At 38.7% G+C, this 16,831-nt stretch overlaps 2 protein-coding genes across 3 annotated transcripts in view; both read left to right on the top strand.

Annotated features, from left to right (window-relative positions):
• Positions 1-3,774: 3,774 nt before the first annotated feature.
• On the top strand, positions 3,775-9,442 carry rubcnl (rubicon like autophagy enhancer). 2 transcript variants are annotated; one of them, XM_008436984.2, is made up of 11 exons: positions 3,775-4,050; positions 4,149-4,254; positions 4,788-4,924; positions 5,026-5,090; positions 6,078-6,117; positions 6,201-6,278; positions 7,020-7,140; positions 7,257-7,318; positions 8,488-8,641; positions 8,801-8,891; positions 9,111-9,442. In XM_008436984.2, the coding sequence occupies exons 1-11, from the start codon at positions 3,980-3,982 to the stop codon at positions 9,206-9,208; spliced, it is 1,023 nt and encodes a 340-aa protein (XP_008435206.2). In that variant the 5' UTR covers positions 3,775-3,979; the 3' UTR covers positions 9,209-9,442. The 2 variants fall into 2 exon arrangements, with proteins under 2 accessions (XP_008435206.2, XP_017165191.1); XM_017309702.1 differs by having other exon boundaries at positions 4,146-4,254.
• Positions 9,443-13,216: 3,774 nt separating this feature from the next.
• LOC108166978 (trace amine-associated receptor 4-like) overlaps positions 13,217-16,831 on the top strand; it is a 5,758-nt gene continuing 2,143 nt past the window's right edge. The window contains 4 exon segments of the mRNA XM_017309199.1: positions 13,217-13,850; positions 13,852-13,911; positions 14,021-14,151; positions 14,535-14,541. Coding sequence (XP_017164688.1) covers positions 13,747-13,850; positions 13,852-13,911; positions 14,021-14,151; positions 14,535-14,541 — 302 coding nt within the window. The 5' untranslated portion in view covers positions 13,217-13,746.

The raw sequence follows: 16,831 nt of genomic DNA, 5'->3' as shown, positions 1-16,831 counted from the left end.
AAAATAAATAAAAACATTAATATTTTACTGTACTATAGGCTCCCTGTATGGATAAGTGGAAGAAATATATATTTTGGTTTTGCCATGGAGAGTGGAGAGTAATTAGTTACATTTACTTGTACTGCTGTAATTACAGTTTGTCTAATTTATACTTGAAGTTGTTTCCAAACCCCATCAAGAGTAGCTCAAGTTATTTCTGAGAAAAATAAAAACCTTGATGTACTTAAGGCGTCTATTTAACTAAGACAAAGACAACAGCTTTACCATATGTTGTAAACTTGAATAATATTTCAACAACAGATGTAAAGTTTTATCTGGTAGTTGTGATCATAATTTTTATTGATTAAAACTGAAAACACAAATCAAGTGTTTAGTTTGGAGTCAGTCATTTAAAACCATTAGAGGGAAAAACAGCAGCTGACTGAAGATATCGAAAATTAATGTCCCATTAAAAACACATTTTTATGTTGCATTTCTATTTATAAATGTGTTAATTTAAATAAAAATAGTTTGACACCAACATGTTCTCATTTCCTTTGTGATGAAATTTGTTTTGCTCATCACAAAGAAGCTAAAATAAAATCTTAATGAGGTACTTATTACTTTTAATATGACTTAACTTGTACTTAAATGCAGGTTACATCAAATAACTGGACTTTCACTTGAGTTGCCTACATTATTTTTGTTCTCTTCCCACCTCTGCTGTCTTGTGTAAATACTGATAACCAACTTGATGGGTTTTCCTCACTCCTCTGCCTTCCCATTGATTCAACACCAGGAGACCTTCACACAAACCCAGCTGAAAGATCAACGCTGTTTTTTTCTTTTCTGGTGTTTTCTTGTTTTATCTTTGTTCACTAATGGATGTGATTTCAAATTTAACAGAGTAGCTGAGCAACATAACCATAACTCCTGGTTTTGAGTAGCTTTACTCAAAACAAATTCAAGAAAAAGAAAAAGTTCATGTTTTGTAAATAATTTAAAGGAAAAATTCAACAAATTGTAATTATAACAATAAATGCAATGTAACTAATTACTTTCCATCCTGTATGTCAGAAGCAAAATCAATATTTTCTCCACACTGTGAAGCTTCTACTGAGTTATCCATACAGGCAGCCTATAGTACAGTAAAATATTCATGTTTTTATTTGTTTTGGTTCGCAGAACGAGCTACTGACAATTTTTGTCACAATACCAGCAAGAATTTAAAACTACTTTCACCCCTAAAACTACTTTCACCCCTGGTATAGAGTTTAACTACTTGTGCAGTTTGAACTGTGTAAACTTGACGAACTGTGTACACATATGTGAATGTTGAGGTAGTATTTATGCATTGCATCAAAAACATTTGCAAATTATGTTGTATACTTACAAATCTTGTTGTAGTCTTTGTGAGTCTTTTTGAGACTAATTTAGCTCCATAAGACAGGAAATGATAATGAGAGATTTGGTAATATCCTATCCGGTAAACATTACTGAGCTTATATAACATGAAACAAACTGCAAGCTCAATGCTTGATTCATTAATCAAATAACTCTGATTCAGACTGAAATTATTCCTTTTCTCCACTAATTTGCTTTCAGGGAACAAAATGATGACATTTTATACTGAAATAAGTGAAAATGTTTTCCAAACACAGGAGAACAGAAAGAAAGAATAAAGTTGTTGAACAGAAAGTTCAAGTATAAAGCTAAGCAAACTTAGTTTGTTCAAACAGTTCGAGGTTTTGAAGACAAAGATTTAAACCCAACAGGTTGTGAAAGATGTGAGCTGCTTTCTGGAAGGAAGCAYAGCTTCACCTGTGATAAAGATCTGGCAGACAGGTGGGTGGGGTAGCTGCAGTGGAGTTCCTGGAACAGCAAATTTAGTGTGTTGAGAAACACTAAAAAAATAAAATTAAATGAATACACCCCTATTTTTCAATCAGAATTGTTCGTGTCTTTTGTCTTTTTTTACTGTTTCTCAACACACTAAAYTCTCCCCCATTTTAAAAGATGTCTCCAGACATCTAGAGTAGAACTAACAAATATAACTATAAAAAGTCAGGTTTGTCGCTTGAAATGTCTATCATTTGTCAAAGTGTCATTGCCCTAAAATGTCCATACACTGACAATCTGTACACTGACAATAATCCCCTTACCTACGTCCTGAGCACAGCTAGGTTAAATGCCCCCAGACATCGCTGGGTTGGGGAGTTTCATTTCACCGTAAAGTATAGACCTGGTAAAGCTAATGCTGATGCTGACACCCTCTCACGTCACCCAGTCCCTCTAGAGAAACATGTGAGTGAATATACAGACGTCATGGCCCCAGAGGTGGTTTCTGCAATCTGGCAGGGGGACAAAGCTATGAGAGGTGGTGATGTACCATTGGTGGCTGCATTAAATTTGCACCACATTGATGATKACACAAAGAGTGAAGGCACCCCAGTTATCACCCCAGATAATATTAGTGYGGCACAGAGGGATGATGCTGTCATCTGTGAGGTGATAAACCTGAAAATGAAGGGGAGGAACCCAAATAGTGAAGATGAGAGTCAGATGGTCGAGAGACACGCAGGCTGGTAAATGAGTGGAAAAGACTAACATTGGACAGGGAAGTGTTGTACAGACGGACTGAACGCAGAAAACAGCTAGTTTTACCCAGTTAACTGAAGCAAACAGTGTTAAAAACGCTACATGATGATATGGGACATGGTGGTGCTGACAAAGTCCTCCATCTTGCCAGAGAGGTTTTATTGGTCTTTTATGCAAAATGACATTGAAGATGATGTCATTCATCAGTGCAGTTGTGTCAAGCAGAAACAACCAAATAAGCTTCAGAAGCAACAATGGGCTCAATAACAACCAGCAGCCCTTTGGAGCTCATTGCTGTAGATTATTTGCACYTTGAACCAAGCAGAGGYGGTTRTGAGTGCATTCTGGTTCTGGTTGATCATTTTACTCGCTTTGCACAAGCCTATGCAACTAAGAACAAATCAGGCAAAACGGCAGCTGAGGAGATTTTTTATGACTTTATTCCAAACTTTGGCTACCCTGAAAAGTTACATCATAACCAGGGAAAAGAGTTTGGGAACAACCTGTTCCACCGACTCCAACTAAGACTTGATGAATCCATTAGGAATCCATAAACAGTGTGAATGTGTATTATGCTTATTAACCATCAGCGAGACAGAACTGGTTTTGATTGCTCAGTTTTGTAGGAAATGCTCATGTATCAGATTTTTTTTGTAAATCATTAATCCCATCAATGTTTTTATTTATTTAGACAGAATATACTTACTTTAGCTTAGGACCAAAATCTGCCAATAATTTTTGTGTTTGGTATTGTTATGCTTTCTTTGGGAACTTTTAGACCTTCCTATTAATGTAAGAAATTAAGAACAAACCGGTGGGTGTGGTGGAGATGTTTTTTTTTGTCTCAAATGTCTTGTGGTGTGACGACAGGTTTTGTAAAAATAAAAATATTTAAAAAATTAACCACCTTTTGAACTTGTAAGATTCACAGGAACACACTTTTGTTTACGTCTRGGTTGAAAGAGACCTTTAGTTGTTGTTCTGTTTGTACTTTTGCTAAAAAAGTAAACATCATATATTAATCAGGTCAGAAGTGTGTTCCAGAAACAAACCACTCACAACCAGTTTTCTTGGAATAACTTTGGGTTTTGGAGCTCAGAAGGCCATGACAAGCAGTTTCAAAGTGTTAAATATTTTTATTTCTAGATGATGGCTCACGTCGCAGGCTGCTGCACAACGCAGTTCCCTGTCATATAGAGTGATCAGATATCGATGCTCTTATTTCCTTAAAATGAGCAGAAACAGGAACCGCAGCAGGATGTAAATTTGCAATAAATTAATCTGATCTGATGATCAGTTTTCAGACGGAACCAACATGCAAACATCTTAAATATAAAACCAAAGCATAGAGAATCAACATAAGTCCCTGTTACATGTCGGTTCATCTTTTTACTCTTGTTTTATGAATAAAGAATCATGTGCTTCAATTTCAGACTGTGGGGTCGGCACAATGCCACCAGATTTGATTGGAAAGTAAGACATTTTCTTCCTCTACCGCTCAATCCACAGCATACATTTGACCCACTGAGTGTTTCTGAATGTGTATTAACTATGTGGTGTTTGGCCAGCAGTGCAGAGTGGCTGGCCCAGCAGCTGGTGCTGGAGTTCAAAAGGAAGTGGCTTCCTTCCCACGGGCATCGGCGAGGACGACAAAGCCTCCGCAGCTCACTGCAAGAGGTGAAAACTTAGCAGAGCCGAAAAGTTTGTTTGTTTTTTTTCTTGCAAACCGACCATGAGCATCAAAATTTGGCTAAATGAAGATTTACACACCAGCCCTGTTTAGTCCGCTTTAGCCAAACTGTAATTCGTTTACGTTTCGAGAAGAAGGAAGTTGTGTCGYTTCCTTCAGTGGTTCTTGGTGCAACGCCACCATAGGCAAGGAGGGGAACAGGTGTTTCAGTTAGTTTGACACAGAGCAGTGTGAAAGCGAACCACSGCAGCAGAGAATGTAACAAATGTTGTAAATTTGGTCCACATTGGAACCGGGTCTACCGGACTATGAAGTGTAAAAACACCAATCTTTCTTTCATGTTCCGAATTCCATCATCTATGCTTAGAGTCTCTATTGATTTGTGTTTAGTTATTTTGTTTCCAGTTTGTGTTGGAATGGGTTTGTTACGTCGTAGCCCATGAGTTTCTGCTTGAAAACCTTAGTTGTTATAATGGGATTATAAATAAACCATGAACCCTCTTCCATTGGTCTCCATTAGTTACCAGGTACTGGAGGTGTGGAGGTAAAGACTGGGAGCCTGACGGAGGAGATCCGACTCAGGACCAGGATGAGGGGAACCCTTAACTGGGCACCGCCCAGTTTCCAGATCATTTTCTCTGTCCAGCCACAACAAAGGTCATGACCCCTTCTGAGCAGACAGAAAATGCCAAAAACAAAAACAAACCATCAGGGAAATGTGATTGGATGTTAAATAACCTTTTTATTTCCTGTTCTAGACGGAGTGAGGTGGTAGCSCTACAACACTACCTGTGTGCGGGCTGTGGGACGGAGGTGGAGCCCAGTGAGTGTCGACGACAACCAGTTCAGACATTTACATTTTGGGGATTTATGTTTGAGGGACAATGAGGGAACAATTAACTGTGATACACACACGTGTAGTAACAATGCATCAAGCTCACGAAGTATAATTCATGAAACAAGAACAAGATTTTAGCAATTTGAGGAAAACTAAGACTCACTATTAATTTATTTTACAAATAGAGCAGAAGWTTCACCAATCCATAAAACATGTGAGGAATAATTAATTCCAGCTTAGACTAGATCATATTCTGCAGATATTAAGCTAATGCTAATGTGTCACAAATACCTGTGTTTCTTGTTTTACAAATAGATCAAAGGTCTCRTAATTATTTTCACACTCCATACAATCATCCACTTCATGTTTGATCAAACTGCCTTTAGCTTTAGCAYAGATAAGAGGCTAACGTCCTCCTTGTTTGCAGCTAACGTTTAGCTAGGAGCTGAACACAGTGTTAGCTTGTAGATTGTCTTTTATGTGTCATTTATTATCTGAATATCTGGATTTAAATATCTTAACAAGTTGGACCTTTTTCTAACTGAAGGTTGTTTATCCAGCCAGACTAACATTTACCCTACTGTCAACACAGCAACCACTACTTTTCCTGCTTCATAATAAGAAACTCAAAACAACCATGTGATCATAATAACTCATAATAACTGCTTATATTTACATTACCAAATTATATGACATTATGACTTTAATTTAACCAGAAATGTGGTGCTCTAATACTGCAAAATCTCATACAMCAGGTTTTCATTAAACTCCAAAAAATAAAAATGTATAATAATAATAATTACAGAAACTATAGGACTGGACCGTTATGGTTATCAGTATGTAGCTTTTTATATGTGGCACCGATTCAGATTCAGCAGCTGCAGTGAACTAAAATCAAAGCCTGACTTGGCGCTAACGAATGTTCAAGTTTATTGGTAGAAAACTGAGTCCGAGTTCTTCTTCTGCTTCCAGGATACATCAAAAAACTGCGGCACTGTGAATATCTGGGAAGGTACGTGAAAGATGTTATCAAAGTATTTTATTATCATTATTACTATGATGTCATTGTTAATTATTTCTGATTTTCTTTGACAGATATTTCTGTGACTGTTGCCACAGTGGATCAGAGGCGGTCATTCCGGGTCGAGTTCTGTCCAACTGGGACTTTAGCAGGTAAACAAACAAACAAGCATTAATAATAACAATGCATCACAGCCAAAGTACTGAAATGACTGGCAGCTTTTGCTGATGATATATCAGACATTTGTGATTCTAGAAGAAGCATTTATTAATATTGTTGGAGCGATGGGACTTGAATGTTTTACTRAATTTTATCTAATTGAAAAAATAATAATTAAAAGTTACACCTAAAGCGTTATATTTTAATATTGCTACAAAAAACCACTGGTGTTTTCACTTTTTGATAAAAATGTAACTTTTTCCCCTTTCGCTATGCCACTCTGCTACGTTTTCCTACTACTCTCCAGTTTCGTAATCTTTTCAGTCGACGGGTAGAAAGTACAAAAAAATATATGCTTAAAATTGCCAATAATCTATTATTGTAATACATCTGAATACAAATCATGTTCTGAATGTTTTGTATGAAAGCATTTTTCTAASGACTGTGGTTCTGATCTGTTTGAGTCGATCAGCTCTTATTTTTTATAAGGTAACAAGCCCRAAGCTTCTAAACATCCCAATGCAGGTAGAAACTTAACTATTAAAATGAAACCATGAAATTACATAAAATAAATTTCTTCCCCCCAAATGGCAAACGTCTGATATAAAGAAGTGGTACAATGATCAGCGTTTTAAAAATATGTGTAGTTTGTGAAAACCCGGTTGGCAAAGAACTCAAATTTCTTTGAGATTTTCTGTGTTTTAAAAACCGTTACGTTGGTCTGAACATTGCAGGTTCTCTGTGAGCGACTTCTCCAAGCAGCTGCTGGACTCGATCTGGTCTCAGCCTCTGTTTGACCTCAGCTCCGTGGGAAAGKCTCTGTGGAGCAAAGTGAAAGACCTGGACAGGTTCAGGGTGAGTCGTTTTGGCTTTAGTTAACGTACATACATATTTATGWATCGCACAAATGCTGGGAGACGCAACACATAAAAAAAAAATGAGCCGCCTTCTGTCTTAATCTGTCCCCTCAGGAGCTGAGGGAGCAGCTGATCGGGATCAGGAAGCTGSTGAAAGCCTGCAGATTATCTGAAAGGTTTGATATGGACATACGTAAAGCAAGTCTATGATTTATACGACTCAAGCTGTGAGTGGCTGAAGACGGATTGTCCGGCCGAGATGAGAGAAGAGGGAACCGACTCTGTTTGATGTTGGCGTCTCATGTTTAGATGACTTCTTTCACTCCTCTCTCAAAAATATGTCTTCCTTTTCCAAAATACAGGCCTAAAAAAGTGTGGATRGTGGCTGTAGGTGCTGTGGTTCTAGATAAACACAAACATTTTTCCATCACGTATATAAAATGTCATTTGTTTCCCTCAAGTCAACTGAATCGCAAACYTTTGAGCTTCTATTCATTTYTTTTGTTTCTTTGCACAATGAATAAAACTTTTACTTTTGTTTTTGAGTGTGTAAAGGCTCATGAGACRCACAATAGTTTATTTTTTTAAGTCTAGTCTTTTTTTTTAACAGCCCTATTCCAAATAAAAGCACAGAAATGTATTCAGAATTATAAACAAAACTAAACWAAGGAATAAAATTAGAGAAATATATAAAAATCAAAGGAATGTACAATAATACATTTATAGTTTTCTTTTTCAGCAGATGTTAATATTTTTGGAAAGAATGCTGTGGCCATAGAATGATAATTTAGTTATTAAGACTTTTATCTTTTCTTAGTTTGAATTTATTTTGGGGYTTCTACAAACAGCGTTAATTTAAAACAAATCTGATTTTAACAARTATAATGWACAACAAAAGCATATATGTGTGTTGGTGAGAGGTTTTGTTAAGTGATATATGAAAGTGAAAAAGATACCAGTWCTGCTGTCATTGTTATAATTTMATTTTAATGTGAAATTAACAGAAATATGGAGTTTTACACATTTTTGTGGTTACTTTGAACAAATTGACTTTACGGATCTTTTATGAGTTTTTAAGTTAGTAATTTCAGATGGAGGAGTTTATTTTTGCTTCAGGAAGATGCACTTCCTGGTTTATTGCTTTTTTTATTTTGAAGAAGCAATCAGGCAGCAAAAGTGACGCAAAGTAGAATCACTTCATCGAAGCTCAAACCAAAATAACTTGAATCTCATATGTGTGATACTGAGAACCTGATCATAGTAGCTCAATGTGTGGTTTCAGCTGAAACGTTGGCTCCCTGTAAACTGAAGCGGGTTTTGACGTGATGCTGTGTTTCTGCTGCAGGGTGTTGGCCGAGTTTGAGCCGCTTCCTGCTCACCTGCTGGACGAGCCTCTGCTCTTCTCCATGGAAGACCTCTACAGAGTGAAGAAGGGCCAGCTGGTGGCGCAGGCCCGAGCGCTGCTCAGCGCCGCCATGGAGCATGTTGACAACTGTGAGGTTGGTCCTACCGACCTGCACTCTGGACGACGGTTCAGTCAGTCAGTCCATCTGGACACCAGTGCTGTTGCTCTTGCCTTCAGTGTGAAGAATGAAATGACGGTTACAGTGTTGGGCTCAAATCAAACTCTGATATTTTCTCTAACCTCTTCCCCGCAGCTGTGTAGAGGCCGAGGCTTCATCTGCGAGTTCTGTCGAGCGAAGGACATCATCTTTCCTTTTCAGAAAGACAAATGCCAGCGATGTCCAGGTAAGCAAGGACACATGATTAACACAACCTAAAAAAACATTAGTCCTGAAGCATGACGTTGGAAAACTTTTTCTAATCTATACCCTAAATCGGCCACACAATCAGCGCATTTTAATTGCYGGTGCTTTACAATTCATTGAGATGTGTCTAATCCATAACTTCTTTCTAAAATCACTCCTGGTTGTGCATTCACATGCAACATGTTTTCTGTCTTCACAGTGTGCAAGACCTGCTTTCACAAAGWCTGTTTCCTGGGGAAAAGGTGTCCGAAATGCACACGGATCCAGTCCCGGACAAAAGTCCAGACGAAGTCATGAACAGAGATCTGCTGCTGGGAACCACTACACCTCTCTGGGATGTTCTCCTAATACASTGCTGTCGCCTTTATCAGTGTTACACWTTCAAACATTGCACTTAAAAATYTTTTTACAGCTGTAATTTKCTGTCTTTTGAAATACTTCTGTTTATTTATTTGCCCTAAAACAAAYGAGTTCCTTCTTCTACATTGTTGTCACATTTTTTTCCAATATTAAACATTTGAGACAATCTTGTTTTTATGTGGAAGCGTGTTATCACTGAGTCACTGGAAGCAGATAGTACTTGTAACATCCAGTGGTTTTATCCAAACAAGCATCAGCAACTCTGTGAGAAAATGACAAATGTAAAGTTTCACAGATTAATTTGTGAAAACAAACTCAGATGTTATCTGAGATCGTGACTTTGTTTTAATCTGAGGACAARAACTCTGAATTCCTCTGGGAATAATGTCAATAATTTGACAACTCGCATACGAATCATCRGATGACACAAATTAAAACATTCTGCAATAATTAAAACGATAGCATAGTTTTTTTTTCTTCTACTAACTATGCTAAGAAGGACGAGTTCAAGAAGAACTCGTCCTTCTTGATGGCCAGGCCGCCGAAGAACACGGCGCACTTCACGTTGGGCATGTACTTGGAGAAGCGCTCGTACTCTTTGCTGATCTGGAAGGCCAGCTCTCATGTGTGGCACGAGAGCTGGCATATTTAAAGCTGGTTTACCAACTTTAAATATGGTAAACCATATCTAAAGCTGGTTTACCAGCTTTGTGGCTGGTAAACCAGCCAAAAAACTTCCTTAAATTTTGAGAGGAAACATCAAAAAAGTACCAGAGAAGTTTATTTTGTGTCTTGCTTAATGAGCCCAATTAAAACTGGGTGCAAACATTCATCTCTCCAAAGATCAGTGTTTGTTGAAAGAAGCTTAGCTGGRCATAATGTGTATAATTCATCTACTTACAGACAGAAACAAACACACGGGCCCCAGCACACATACTGGGGTATGTGTGTTGTTCAGCCCGTTTAGCCTCTGAACGGCCGGTGAAACTCTCCTGATGGAAGTTCAGTTCACACCTTCATGAATTACTGTCAGACGGCGTCGTCTCAGCTTCCAATTAAAGGTGTGAAAAAAACMTGTCAGCAATGACAGGATGCAGACAAACATTAGTGTGATGCAATCGCTGCCAACATGTTTTACTYGGGTTGGAAAYATCTCTAACAGTTTCATCATCCAGATAACAAGCTACATGTTAAGTAAAGAGTTGATATCAGTAGCTCCACAGAGAATCGTCTAACTTTTTACCCCCACCAGACCTGCACACTGCTTTTACTCCRAAATTTCACAGCCAGTTTGATTTTTTTTWATAGCYGAGTTAGCTACAAAATTAATARAACTACTACRGTGGCATGATCAATGTCTAAGGCATAAAAAAATAAGCCTGAGGTTGTGTCTCGCYCCTGCATCAGTTTTTATCATTCAGCTTATTAGTCTGCATATCAGTCCAACTAGAGTAGAACAAACCGCAGAGCATGTTTTTCCACGTTCAGTATTTGAGAGGTACTGACCTACAACTTTTGATCTAGTTCAGTTTATATGTTTTATATRTTTAATATCACAAAAAGTGATAATTGGTAAAAGCTCTGACTGAAGTGGGGATCTGAGAAAATTCTGTTTGCGARTGTAARATGAGAAAAGTAACTTTTTTTAGTGTCTGTGACAAATAATGCGCCGGCATATCCACATGCTTGCTTTGACATGATTCCYACTCAACATYATCTTGTTTTAATAACTTCATACTCTAATAAGATAATTAATATCAGTTTAACCTACATATCTGTCCACAAACTTAAACTCCTGGCGCCATATTTAATTCCCAGCTGGAAGTCGTGGACGTTTTGAAGCAATCTGATTGGCTGACAGGTTTTAGCTTTGTGTTGCACTGCCCCCTATGGGTTTGGTCAATTTAAAACAACGGTTGGGAGTGTATTTGTCTGGGTTTGTTCGGATAGAAATTATTCTGAAACCGATTCCAATGTGTACAAAATTATTTTTTTAAGCAATGTGGCAGAGATTTTTGATTTCAACAAGACCCGACTACGTGTTTACAAGACCTTAAACGCATCTCTTCGTCAGGACACCTAAATTACATGATTGACTGGCTGCTGCTACGAAGAATGACTGATGATGAGTGAATTCAGCGGTTTGATACAGGTGTGTTAGGGCATTGATGCATCCGGCAGCTGCTTCTGTCGGACTGTGTGTTTGGCTAGTGACAGCCACATTGTTGGCCTTTTTTACCTTTTAATTCAAATAAGTGACTTATAGCCACAATCAGAAGTAGCCGCGCCTTAATCATGTTTTATGAGGAAAATGACGAGCAAAGATGGACGGAATGCACAGAAGGAACCAAGCAAAACCCACTATGTGTTGTCCAGASGGAACTTCAACACCAGACCCGCCAAYGAGCGACGAGACTATACATCACTGGTTAGGAGGAACAAATACAATGGGTATCGCAACAGTGATGAATGGAGCAACTACYGGAGACCACCAGAACGAAGACGTCGCCCCAGAATCCAGCGACTGTCGCATGCGGACTGCAGGAATGATGTAAGTGAGAGAGACGGGTTTTCCAGAACGCACCACGACACACGGCCTTCAGACTGAAGGTTCGAATCTTACACAAAATAATTAAGACAGTCCATCACTTAAAACTATATTCAGCAGTAACACAGAAAACTACCACCCCCTCTGACGTTTTCTCTATGGTCATTATAGTTCYTGTTTGCGTGTGTAAAAGTTCCTGGTATTTTTTTTTACATATTTTTAAGATCTTGTTGGCTCTTGTGGCCTTTATTTGAAAGTAATCCGACAGGAAAGAAGGTAATGAGAGCGGATGAAGACATGCGGCAAATGTCGCCAGGCAGGGAATTGAATCTGTGACCATGAGGACTAAGGCCTCCTTACGTGGGTCGTACTTTGCCCCTGCACCTTCCTGCTCTTTCTGAATTAAAACTGTTCAGTCTCGTCTGAAAAGACTGACGGAACCCATTTAACGTAGCGTCCACCTGGGCCAGAAGAAACTCKGATCACCAAGCAGAGGAGGTGGGCAGAGAATAAACGAATAGGTGACAGACCCTGATAGTGGTGAGTAAGTTAACAGCAGCTGCAGGTCCCAGTCCTGATGACAAGGTCTCTGTTTCTCAGAGACCTTCAGCAGATATACTGATGGCAGGCCTTTCTCTCTAGAACCCGTCAAAATCACTCCAAAGACACCTAGAACTACACCTGGCATWCGCAGACCCATCGAACATGTGGGAACAGCGAGCAAACTGCAGGATGGAAACCTAACCAWGACGAAGCAGTGGCYCATCCTYGGGGATTCAATGTGACCAGATTTTCACAATTTGACATTKGGATTCTCCAGGYGGACAGCTTCCCAGGAGACACGCTGAACGGCWGTTGTGGAATGACAATTGGAGAAGTTGAGCCTGTCGTTCGACGGRATAAACCATCAGGGTACCAAACACGATACTCCGTCCTCCTTCATCTTAACGGACACATTCGGACTCACAGGGAACACCTTCCAGTTCTGACTGAGGTTTTCCGGATGGAGAAGGACGGAGTTCATTGAACCAGTACCACAGCATCTACGGTACTGGTCAGCTAACGTAAATGTTCCCACTAGCCAGAGAGCACTGGAGTGGGGTCTGACTGTGATCGGACTTTCGGGACATTTAAAAGCTTCTCCTACTCAATTCAATCTTTTGAACACAGATTTGACTTTTATACCCACGAAAGGTTGTAACAAAAACATTAAAATACAAAGCAGGTATTGTTGAATGCACGAGCTTTAGTTTTAACTTTTATAACTCAGCTTTATTGACTGTTGCAAAACATACGCACACTAACGGACTCTTGTATGCATTAATCTTCTGCTGCAAACACAGTAACAGCAACAAAGTAACATAAAGTAACAGAGTTATATACAGGTGTGTGTGTGTGTGTATATATATATATATATCATTCCTTCAGTAGTACCACAGAAGGAAGGAATTAAGTCTTGTTTCTGTAGAAAACACAGGCTGAGAGAAAATCTTGGCCGACAACTTTGACAACTAGAAAACAGCTGATATTTAASAARAKAMATAAATGATTCAAGGGTTAAAATCTGGTCTAAATTACAAGAAAGTGAATAGAAAATAGTTTTTTAAATCATTTCAATTTTACCCATTTTTTGTGCAAGTTGGGYTAAGGTTAATTTCCAATTGTCTGTACAATGTGTATTTTGTTTGAAATAAAAGCTGATCAAAGCTTCAACTATCCTCTGTGYTATAAAAAGTAGACAAGGRAAAATCCTGGCTTAAATTTGTTTACCAAAACTTTTATTTRACTAGGAGAGAAAGAAGTTGCGTTAAGTGMGTGAGTCAAACATTTGCTGCTGACGTTACCTGAAGGGGAGGGATGATTAAAAAACCCTTAAATTAGCAGAACAACAGCGCTGGCAGATCAGAGGAGCTGTGGACGTGCGAAGATGGAGAACAAGGACAGAGGCGAACTCTGCTTTCCACAACATCTCAACACCTCCTGCAGAAAGCCGAGACCCGCCTGGTCTGAGGGCGTCGTCCTGAACTTTGTTCATCTCTCTGCTGACTGTGATGCTCAACTTGCTCATCATCATCTCTGTCTCCCATTTCAGGCAAAAACACGTTTTTAGAGAGTAAACAGTTCAATTTCAGTAGACTGCAAATGAAACCTTTGACAATTTGGTCCGATGTTTGTTTTTTTTTTTGTCTCTGTTCATCCAGGCAGCTCCACACTCCCACTAACTTCTTCATCCTCTCTCTGGCTGTGTCTGACTTCCTGGTCGGCCTCCGGCTGATGCCTGTGGAAATCTTCAGGAACACAACCTGCTGGTTCCTGGGCCTCCTATCAGAGGGTTTTTTGAAAAAAAAAAAAAAAAACCCCCTGTTAATTACTGATTAAAGTAAAAAAAAGTTTTGCTTCCTTCTCTTTCTTGAAAACCCAATAAACTAACTTGAAAATCAAGGTATATGGCAAACCTCTACATTAAGGTTCCTCACACCCTCCACCTGCTGCTGCTAAATCCCCTGTAAGGGAATTAGCTATTGACTCTTCTAGTAGTCGCTAAATGTCCTGGCCTAATTTTGCATAGTTTGTCATTTGTGCCAGCATAGGTGGGACCCATGTGAGGAAAAGGAGGGCAGACCATATGGGTCCCATATGTGTTTGTCCGCGGGTTCCACGGTGGTCCCACGTGGGTCCTATATGGTGGTGGCCCACATGGGTTTGTCCATTTAGGGCCCATGTAGGCTGTGGCCTACATGGGCCACAGACAAACCCATATGGGACCCATATATCAGCCCTCCTTTCCCYCACATGGGGCCCACCTAGAAAGGAACATCAAAGTTAGCAAGACAAAAAGTGATTAAAAATACTATAAACCTAAACATGTTCAGAACTGCAAATAAAGTAATGTAATAATATTAACAGTTTGCCCTAACCTACACTAAATCAGTTTTGTGTAATCTATTTAACCAAAAGACAACGKGGTGCATCGTTATCTGCTTTTCCATTACAAATGTGCAGAAATGTCTATATCCTGCTAATGTTGAAAAAAAAACACAATTTAGGAATTGTAGTGTTAAAGTTAAAATCACGTGATTAAGCTTGTTGACGGGATAAGTCATTAAAAAAACATGGCGGCGACAGATGTAAACAGTTACATGAAATACACTCATCATGGCCGCCATCAGAGAAGACATTGGAGCAACAAGCCTCTTATACATAGGAGCGGTTACGTATGAATTATTTTGGGGGGAAATTATAACTGCTAATTTTAGAGAATAGCCATGGATTCAACAAGTTTCAATGACACACAACTTCTTATGAACTGTGCAATGCTGAGAGAGCTCTGGTTCAGCCAGAGCTCTCTACTGACCGTCACTCTCAACCTGCTGATTATCATCTCAATCTCTCACTTCAGGCAAAAAGCAGCTTTCAGAATCACCTCTTGTAGTCCACAGATACCTAAATTTAACATTTTAACCACTCATCTCTTGGATTTGTTAGTTATTGATATTTTCGTCTTTTTTATTTGTGCAAAGTGGAATGAAATTAAAATTAATCTCCATTTGTGTGTACATAAATGTCAAGCAATACAWAAGCAGAAATGACATCTCATTTTGATTGCCCATCACTGAATTATAAAGCTAAATGTGAGTTTTGTTTTATAAATGCAAGTTAAGTCTGAAGTCTTTTTTTTTTTAGCCTGATGTCAAATCTTAAGTTTCTAATGACTGAAATAAACTTTTCATCAAATTAAAAACATCTAGGTCCCATTGACTCTGCATTGCTGCAAGTTAGTTTCCCTGAACTGTAGTTTTGTCCTCAGGCCTTAACTTATAATATGAATATTTATTGTTGAATCTCYTGTTATATTTTAATGATGCCACATTTCAATTGTCCAACAGCTTAAGTTTGATTTATTTTATTTACCACCTTAGAAACTGACATTTATGCTCTAACAATAGTAGAGATTAAACTCTGTTAATGTTGAATCTCTGAATCAGTGCTTTCTTTGTCTTTGTAATGCCTCTGTTAACAAATAATTTSATATTGTCCACTCCACAAATTGTAAATGATGAATAATTAGGTCAGAGTAAAGAAACACATTAGATAATATTACACAAATATTACGTGACAGCTACAAACTTTAATTTTACAAACAGTTCAGAACCAGCAGCTTGAGTTGTGGTTATAAAACTAAACTGTTGAGCTTTCCTAATGAGCAAACAACATGAACTTTCATTGCCATAGATCCATGTCTATCAATGGAAGTTAACTTTAAAAACATATCAAAATTATGCTTTGGCCATTAACGACTCCATAACACAGACACACACACACACACGAGCGCGCACGCACGCACAAATCCAGGGAAGTTAACAATGCTTCTTTGTAAACACGTTTTGTAGCCAACTTGTTCCTAATGGCTTCTCGCTGAGCCTCATTAGACGGGTTTGTTCACACCTCTATGCATTGATCTCCAAGGCGCCACTGCAATCAAAGGTGTTAACATGTTTGAGGATACACAACATGACGCATCCGGCACACATGATGCAATCTCTTCACTAAGTTCTGTTATGRCTTTAAGTTTGTAGGCTTCTGGCCTCTAATCAGTTAAATATGAACAATTTATTTTATGCCAGAAAGTCATCATTTGACATTTATTTTCTGAAAAAGTYGTGATATTTTAGTGTCCCAGCCTCTTGTTTTAGGCCACTGGTACAACTGTAGCTGTTAAACCAGTAAAAAACAAAAACTCAAACATTTKTCCACGCATCTTGCATAAAAGAGGCTGCACAGTGGTGGAGTTGGTTAGAATGTTACCTCGCAGTAAGAAGATCAAAGATCCTGGGTTTGATTCCCAGCCTGGAGTCTTTCACTAAATTCTCCTTAGTGTGTTTGTCTGTGTTGCCCTGCAATCGACTGGCGACCTGTCCAGGGTTATGAGGGGCCGTTTAGGACAAAATCTATGTTTTGTCTCTCACACACTACAAGAAACTCACGCACACTCAAAAAAACATCACGCACAC

The sequence above is a fragment of the Poecilia reticulata genome, linkage group LG2 (assembly GCF_000633615.1).
Source record: "Poecilia reticulata strain Guanapo linkage group LG2, Guppy_female_1.0+MT, whole genome shotgun sequence".
In the NCBI taxonomy this organism is placed as follows: domain Eukaryota; kingdom Metazoa; phylum Chordata; class Actinopteri; order Cyprinodontiformes; family Poeciliidae; genus Poecilia; species Poecilia reticulata.
This window is presented reverse-complemented; position numbering and strand designations above follow the sequence as displayed.